Source organism: Thermobia domestica, chromosome 11 (genome assembly GCF_964235325.1).
Source record: "Thermobia domestica chromosome 11, izTheDome1.hap1.1, whole genome shotgun sequence".
NCBI lineage: Eukaryota > Metazoa > Arthropoda > Insecta > Zygentoma > Lepismatidae > Thermobia > Thermobia domestica.
The window spans coordinates 198947766-198957081 of NC_137464.1; the positions used below are offsets into that span (position 1 = coordinate 198947766).

Below are 9316 nucleotides of genomic sequence, written 5' to 3' on the forward strand. Positions count from 1 at the left end.
GCTTGTTACAACATCAAGTAGGTAGGAGACCATCTTTTTTTAAGGCTTGTTACAACATCGAGTAGGTAGGAGACCAACTTTTTTTAAGGCTTGTTACAACATCAAGTAGCTAGGAGACCATCTTTTTTTAAGGCTTGTTACAACATCAAGTAGGTAGGAGACCATCTTTTTTTTAAGGCTTGTTACAACATCAAGTAGGTAGGAGACCAACTTTTTTTTAAAGGCTTGTTACAACATCAAGTAGGTAGAAGACCAACTTTTTTCAAGGCTTGTTACAATATCAAGTAGGTAGGAGACCAACTTTTTTTAAGGCTTGTTACAACATCAAGTAGCTAGGAGACCATCTTTTTTTAAGGCTTGTTACAACATCAAGTAGGTAGGAGACCATCTTTTTTTAAGGCTTGTTACAACATCAAATAGGTAGGAGACCAACTTTTTTTAAGGCTTGTTACAACATCAAATAGGTAGGATTAAGGCTTGTTACAACATCAAATAGGTAGGATTAAGGCTTGTTACAATATCAAATAGGTAGGATTAAGGCTTGTTACAACATCAAGTAGGTAGGATTAAGGCTTGTTACAACATCAAGTAGATAGGATTAATGTTTGTTACAGCATCAAGTAGGTAGGATTAAGGCTTGTTACAACATCAAGTAGGTGGGATTAAGGCTTGTTACAACATCAAGTAGGTAGGATTAAGGCTTGTTACAACATGAAGTAGGTAGGATTAAGGCTTGTTACAACATCAAGTAGGTAGGATTAAAGCTTGTTACAACAACAAATAGGTAGGATTAAGGCTTGTTACAACATCAAGTAGGTAGGAGACCAACTTTTTTTAAGGCTTGTTACAACATCAAGTAGGTCAGAGACCATCTTTTTTTTAAAAGCTTGTTAGAACATCAAGTAGATCGGAGACCAACTTTTTTTTAAGGCTTGTTACAACATCAAGTAGGTAGGAGACCAACTTTTTTTAAGGCTTGATACAACATCAAGTAGGTAGGAGACCAACTTTTTTTTAAGGCTTGTTACAACATCAAGTAGGTAGGAGACCAACTTTTTTTAAGGATTGTTACAACATCAAGTAGGTAGGAGACCAACTTTTTTTAAGGCTTGTTACAACATCAAGTAGGTAGGAGACCAACTTTCTTTTTAAAAGGCTTGTTACAATATCAAGTAGGTAGGAGACCAACTTTTTTTAAAAGGCTTGTTACAACATCAAGTAGGTAGGAGACCAACTTTTTTTAAAAGGCTTGTTACAACATCAAGTAGGTAGGAGACCAACTTTTTTTAAAAAGGCTTGTTACAACATCAAGTAGGTAGGAGACCAACTTTTTAAAAAAAGGCTTGTTACAACATCAAGTAGGTAGGAGACCAACTTTTTAAAAAAAGGCTTGTTACAACATCAAGTAGGTAGGAGACCATCTTTTTTCTAAAAGGCTTGTTACAACATCAAGTAGGTAGGAGACCAATTTTTTTAAGGCTTGTTACAACATCAAGTAGGTAGGAGACCAACTTTTTTTAAGGCTTGTTACAACATCAAGTAGGTAGGAGACCAACTTTTTTTAAAGGCTTGTTACAACATCAAGTAGGTAGGAGACCAACTTTTTTTAAGGCTTGTTACAACATCAAGTAGGTAGGAGACCAACTTTTTTTTAAGGCTTGTTACAACATCAAGTAGGTAGGAGACCAACTTTTTTTAAAGGCTTGTTACAACATCAAGTAGGTAGGAGAACATCTTTTTTTAAGGCTTGTTACAACATCAAGTAGGTAGGAGAACATCTTTTTTTAAGGCCTTATACAACATCAAGTAGGTACGAGACCATCTTTTCTTAAGGCTTTTTACAACATCAAGTAGATAGGAGACCAGCTTTTTTTTAAAGGCTTGTTACAACATCAAGTAGATAGGAGACCAGCTTTTTTTTAAAGGCTTGTTACAACATCAAGTAGATAGGAGACCATCTTTTTCTAAGGCTTGTTACAACATCAAATAGGTAGGAGACCATCTTTTTTAAGGCTTGTTACAACATCAAGTCGATAGGAGACCATGTTTTTTTAAGGCTTGTTACAACATCAAGTAGGTAGGAGACCATCTTTTTTTTAAGGCTTGTTACAACATCAAGTAGGTAGGAGACCATATTTTTTTTTAAGGCTTGTTACAACATCAAGTAGGTAGGAGACCAACTTTTTTTTAAGGCTTGTTACAACATCAAGTAGGTAGGAGACCAACTTTTTTTTAAGGCTTGTTACAACATCAAGTAGGTAGGAGACCAACTTTTTTTAAGCCTTGTTACAACATCAAGTAGGTAGGAGACCAACTTTTTTTTAAGGCTTGTTACAACATCAAGTAGGTAGGAGACCAACTTTTTTTTAAGGCTTGTTACAACATCAAGTAGGTAGGAGACCAACTTTTTTAAGGCTTGTTACAACATCAAGTAGGTAGGAGACCATCTTTTTTTTAAGGCTTGTTACAACATCAAGTAGGTAGGAGACCATCTTTTTTTTAAGGCTTGTTACAACATCAAGTAGGTAGGAGACCAAGTTTTTTTAAGGCTTGTTACAACATCAAGTAGGTAGGTAGAAGACCATCATCGTTTTTAAGGCTTGTTACAACATCAAGTAGGTAGGAGACCATCTTTTTTTTTAAGGCTTGTTACAACATCAAGTAGGTAGGAGACCATCTTTTTTTTTAAGGCTTGTTACAACATCAAGTAGGTAGGAGACCAACTTTTTTTAAGGCTTGTTACAACATCAAGTAGGTAGGAGACCAACTTTTTTTTTAAGGCTTGTTACAACATCAAGTAGGTAGGAGACCACCTTTTTTTAAGGCTTTTTACAACATCAAGTAGGTAGGAGACCATCTTTTTTTTAAGGCTTGTTACAACATCAAGTAGGTAGGAGACCATCTTTTTTTTAAGGCTTGTTACAACATCAAGTAGGTAGGAGACCATCTTTTTTTAAGGCTTGTTACAACATCAAGTAGGTAGGAGAACATCTTTTTTTAAGGATTGTTACAACATCAAGTAGGTAGGAGACGATCTTTTTTTAAGGCTTGATACAACATCAAGTAGGTAGGAGACCAACTTTTTTTTAAGGCTTGTTACAACATCAAGTAGGTAGGAGACCAACTTTTTTTAAGGATTGTTACAACATCAAGTAGGTAGGAGACCAACTTTTTTTAAGGCTTGTTACAACATCAAGTAGGTAGGAGACCAACTTTCTTTTTAAAAGGCTTGTTACAATATCAAGTAGGTAGGAGACCAACTTTTTTTAAAAAGGCTCGTTACAACATCAAGTAGGTAGGAGACCAACTTTTTTTAAAAGGCTTGTTACAACATCAAGTAGGTAGGAGACCAACCTTTTTTAAAAGGCTTGTTACAACATCAAGTAGGTAGGAGACCAACTTTTTTTTAAAAGGCTTGTTACAACATCAAGTAGGTAGGAGACCAACTTTTTTTAAAAAAGGCTTGTTACAACATCAAGTAGGTAGGAGACCAACTTTTTTTAAAAAGGCTCGTTACAACATCAAGTCGGTAGGAGACCAACTTTTTTTAAAAGGCTTGTTACAACATCAAGTAGGTAGGAGACCAACTTTTTTTTAAAAGGCTTGTTACAACATCAAGTAGGTAGGAGACCAACTTTTTTTAAAAAGGCTTGTTACAACATCAAGGAGGTAGGAGACCATCTTTTTTCTAAAAGGCTTGTTACAACATCAAGTAGGTAGGAGACCAATTTTTTTAAGGCTTGTTACAACATCAAGTAGGTAGGAGACCAACTTTTTTTAAGGCTTGTTACAACATCAAGTAGGTAGGATTAAGGCTTGTTACAACATCAAGTAGGTAGGAGACCAACTTTTTTTTAAGGCTTGTTACAACATCAAGTAGGTAGGAGACCAACTTTTTTTAAGCCTTGTTACAACATCAAGTAGGTAGGAGACCAACTTTTTTTTAAGGCTTGTTACAACATCAAGTAGGTAGGAGACCAACTTTTTTTTAAGGCTTGTTACAACATCAAGTAGGTAGGAGACCAACTTTTTTAAGGCTTGTTACAACATCAAGTAGGTAGGAGACCATCTTTTTTTTAAGGCTTGTTACAACATCAAGTAGGTAGGAGACCATCTTTTTTTTAAGGCTTGTTACAACATCAAGTAGGTAGGAGACCAAGTTTTTGTAAGGCTTGTTACAACATCAAGTAGGTAGGTAGAAGACCATCATCGTTTTTAAGGCTTGTTACAACATCAAGTAGGTAGGAGACCATCTTTTTTTTTAAGGCTTGTTACAACATCAAGTAGGTAGGAGACCATCTTTTTTTTTAAGGCTTGTTACAACATCAAGTAGGTAGGAGACCAACTTTTTTTAAGGCTTGTTACAACATCAAGTAGGTAGGAGACCAACTTTTTTTTTAAGGCTTGTTACAACATCAAGTAGGTAGGAGACCACCTTTTTTTAAGGCTTTTTACAACATCAAGTAGGTAGGAGACCATCTTTTTTTTAAGGCTTGTTACAACATCAAGTAGGTAGGAGACCATCTTTTTTTTAAGGCTTGTTACAACATCAAGTAGGTAGGAGACCATCTTTTTTTAAGGCTTGTTACAACATCAAGTAGGTAGGAGAACATCTTTTTTTAAGGATTGTTACAACATCAAGTAGGTAGGAGACGATCTTTTTTTAAGGCTTGATACAACATCAAGTAGGTAGGAGACCAACTTTTTTTTAAGGCTTGTTACAACATCAAGTAGGTAGGAGACCAACTTTTTTTAAGGATTGTTACAACATCAAGTAGGTAGGAGACCAACTTTTTTTAAGGCTTGTTACAACATCAAGTAGGTAGGAGACCAACTTTCTTTTTAAAAGGCTTGTTACAATATCAAGTAGGTAGGAGACCAACTTTTTTTAAAAGGCTTGTTACAACATCAAGTAGGTAGGAGACCAACCTTTTTTAAAAGGCTTGTTACAACATCAAGTAGGTAGGAGACCAACTTTTTTTTAAAAGGCTTGTTACAACATCAAGTAGGTAGGAGACCAACTTTTTTTTAAAAAGGCTTGTTACAACATCAAGTAGGTAGGAGACCAACTTTTTTTAAAAAGGCTCGTTACAACATCAAGTAGGTAGGAGACCAACTTTTTTTAAAAGGCTTGTTACAACATCAAGTAGGTAGGAGACCAACTTTTTTTTAAAAGGCTTGTTACAACATCAAGTAGGTAGGAGACCAACTTTTTTTAAAAAGGCTTGTTACAACATCAAGGAGGTAGGAGACCATCTTTTTTCTAAAAGGCTTGTTACAACATCAAGTAGGTAGGAGACCAATTTTTTTAAGGCTTGTTACAACATCAAGTAGGTAGGAGACCAACTTTTTTTAAGGCTTGTTACAACATCAAGTAGGTAGGAGACCAACTTTTTTTAAAGGCTTGTTACAACATCAAGTAAGTAGGAGACCAACTTTTTCTTAAGGCTTGTTACTACATCAAGTAGGTAGGAGACCAACTTTTTCTTAAGGCTTGTTACAACATCAAGTAGGTAGGAGACCAACTTTTTATTAGGGCTTGTTACAACATCAAGTAGGTAGGAGACCAACATTTTTTTAAGGCTTGTTACAACATCAAGTAGCTAGGAGACCAACTTTTTTATTAGGGCTTGTTACAACATGAAGTAGGTAGGAGACCATCTTTTTTTAAGGCTTGTTACAACATCAAGTAGGTAGGAGACCACCTTTTTTTTAAGGTTTTTTACAACATCAAGTAGGTAGGAGACCATCTTTTTTTTAAGGCTTGTTACAACATCAAGCAGGTAGGAGACCATCTTTTTTTTTAAGGCTTGTTACAACATCAAGTAGGTAGGAGACCACCTTTTTTTAAGGCTTGTTACAACATCAAGTAGGTAGGAGAACATCTTTTTTTAAGGCTTGTTACAACATCAAGTAGGTAGGAGACCATCTTTTCTTAAGGCTTTTTACAACATCAAGTAGGTAGGATACCAGCTTTTTTTAAAGGCTTGTTACAACATCAAGTAGATAGGAGACCAGCTTTTTTTTAAAGGCTTGTTACAACATCAAGTAGATAGGAGACCATCTTTTTTTAAGGCTTGTTACAACATCAAATAGGTAGGAGAACATCTTTTTTTAAGGCTTGTTACAATATCAAATAGGTAGGAGACCATCTTTTTTTAAGGCTTGTTACAACATCAAGTAGGTAGGAGACCATCTTTTTTTTAAGGCTTGTTACAACATCAAGTAGGCAGGAGACCAACTTTTTTTAAGGCTTGTTACAACATCAAGTAGGTAGGAGACCAACTTTTTTTTAAGGCTTGTTACAACATCAAGTAGGTAGGAGACCAACTTTTTTTTAAGGCTTGTTACAACATCAAGTAGGTAGGAGACCAACTTTTTTTTAAGGCTTGTTACAACATCAAGTAGGTAGGAGACCAACTTTTTTTTAAGGCTTGTTACAACATCAAGTAGGTAGGTAGAAGACCATCATCGTTTTTAAGGCTTGTTACAACATCAAGTAGGTAGGAGACCATCTTTTTTTTAAGGCTTGTTACAACATCAAGTAGGTAGGAGACCAACTTTTTTTTAAGGCTTGTTACAACATCAAGTAGGTAGAAGACCATCTTCGTTTTTAAACCTTGTTACAATATCAAGTAGGTAGGTAGAAGACCATCATCGTTTTTAAGGCTTAGTACAATATGAATTAGGTAAGTGAGGTCCCAGGCAATTTCCTTTAAAGCCTGTTGTACCAAGTAGGTAGGCGAAGTCACAGTTAATTCTTTTAAAAGATGGTAATAGTATCAAATATGTGGGCGAGGCCATAGATATTTTTTAAAAAGGCCTGTAATAATGTCAAGAAGGTGGGCGAGGTCACAGTTATTTGTTAAAAAGCTTGTTACAGTATGAAATAGGTAGGAGAGGTCAGTTTTTGCAGTTTATAACAAAATTATGTCAGAGTTTTTAAGGTGGTAGCAATATTAAATAGATTTAATACTTGCACGAACATTAATAGAGTGAGTCCACAGTTCTTAAAGCTTGAAGCGGTATGAAAAGAGTGACTCCACAAATTCTAAAACTTGCTTTTGTATGCAATGAGTGAGACCATAGTTTTTGTAGCATATCTAATAAAGCAGACGAAGCTACTCATAAGTGCTCTTTAAATTGCATAAAGTAGTTCCGTAACTGATATAACGACACTGAAAAGATAAAAAATAAAATACAAATTTGACAAATTGTTTTCTTTAAAAAATCTCTAGAATATAGTGAGAGTATATTTTCTTCGTCCCTTAGTAGGGATAAACTTCCACTGACTCCCTTCGAACTAGAAATAAATTACGATATTCAAGAAATAATTGAGAAAATACTTATATAAGGTGCATTGAAATGAAACCCGGTCACTAGTGTAAAGTAACGGTAACGATTGGATCAACTCAAAAATGTAGTTATACACACTACACATACTCACACATGTAGTGATACATAGTACACATACTCAAAAATAGTCGCCAAAACTGTTGGCACATTTATCTCATTGCGACACTAGCCGGTCGATTCTATCCTTAAAGAATCTAGTAGGCTTCTGTTGGATCCAGGCCTGGGCCCAGTCATACACTTCGTCGTCCGTTGCGAATCGATGTCCGCGAATAGCTTGTTTTAGGGGTCCAAACACGAAAGTCACACGGTGAAAAGTCGGGACTGTACGGTGGATGTTTCAGCGTTTCCCACCGAAACTGCTGCAATGTCGTCTTCACCCCATTGGCCGTGTGTGGCGGGCGTTATCATGCAGGAGGATAACGCCATTAGACAACATGCCTGGGTGTTTCGACTTGATGGCTCGTCTAAGGTTATGTAAAGTGGCTTGATAACGCTGGGCATTGATGGTGCTACCCCAACTCGACAAGCAGTGGGTCCTTGTGGTAAAAAAAGAAGGACATCATGACCTTACCAGAACTGGTGTGCACGACCTTTGATTTCTTTGGAGGTGGTGAAGTCGCATGTTTCCAGTGCTTGCTCTGACGCTTGCTTTCCGGTTCAAAATAGTGACACCATGTTTCGTCCCCTGTGATAATACGAGACAGAAAGCCGTATTCCTCCTCATGATATCGTTGTAGATGACTCAAAGACAGCGCCATTCGAGTATTGCGCGGTTGGGCGGTCAGTTGGTAGGGAACCCACTGCGCAAAAATTTTTCGGAAGTTCAAGTGTTGATGCATTATGGTGTGGGCGGTGCCTACGCTAATACCCACTAACCGATAATCCCAGTACCCAGTAATCTTATCCACGGTGATTCTGCGGTTGTCCAAGACTAAAGCATTCACTTCTGCAATCATTTCCGATGTGATGACAAGATGAGCCTGTCCAGGATGAGCATCGACCTCCAGTGACTCGCGCCCCTCAAGGAATCTTTTGCTCCATTCAACAACACTTGCACGACTCAGTTTGTACTCACCGTACACAGCCTTCATCCGTCGATACATCTCACGACCTCCAACTCCCTCCGCCACCAAAAATCGAATCACTCCTCGTTGTTCCTTCTTACTCGCCTACATGTTCGGTAGTGGACGATAACTTGAGTGACCACCTTCTCTTCGGCGTGAAACCACACTGATTCTATGGAACGTCAAACGGTGCGCACGCGTCAGTCTCTCTACCAATCGATGGCGCCACCATACCCGCAGTTACGTGGTGCCACCTTACATGTAAGGCAAAGTTAGACGCACTGACCAGGTTTCATTTGAATGTTCCTCATATATGAGATTAATTCAAGATCCCTAAGTTCAGCAGAACAGCTTCAAATTATTGAGAAAGTAAAGTTGACACCCATGTATCAGATTGCAGAGATTTTGTTCATTTGAGGTTCATAGTAATAACATATTTAGGTCAGTGGTTCTCAACCACTGTGTCGCGACACACTGGTGTGTCACGCAGTTCCCTAAGGTGTGTCGCGAAGTTTTGGAATTTAAAAATCATAGAGAATTCATTAATAATTAGTTAAAATCAAGACAGACTATACAAGTCAACACTTCCAGCGGTAGCAATAATGCTCAGTGCTATGTAGAGTCATTATAATATAGATGTATTATTATTATTTATAATGAAAGTGTGAAACAAATGTGTCACCATGTCCTGACGTTCAGTAAAGTCTGCCGTCAGTCAAAAAAGGTTGAGAACCACTGATTTAGGATATGAAATTCTTTCTATTATAAGTGTGAGCTCCATTCCCACTGTTGACACATCAATCAAAAAATTAATTTAAATGGAAAATAAGGGGTATGGCACTAAACGTTCTCACTACTAATTCTTTATGCTGCAGTTACTGATGCAAAACACTTTC

The 9316-nt window shown here is 37.1% G+C and overlaps 1 protein-coding gene across 1 annotated transcript; it reads right to left on the reverse strand.

Annotated features, from left to right (window-relative positions):
* Nucleotides 1-7865: 7865 nt before the first annotated feature.
* On the reverse strand, nt 7866-8459 carry LOC145665419 (histone-lysine N-methyltransferase SETMAR-like). The gene has a single exon (XM_081732724.1). The coding sequence runs from the start codon at nt 8457-8459 to the stop codon at nt 7866-7868; it is 594 nt and encodes a 197-aa protein (XP_081588850.1).
* Between the last annotated feature and the right edge of the window lie 857 nt (nt 8460-9316).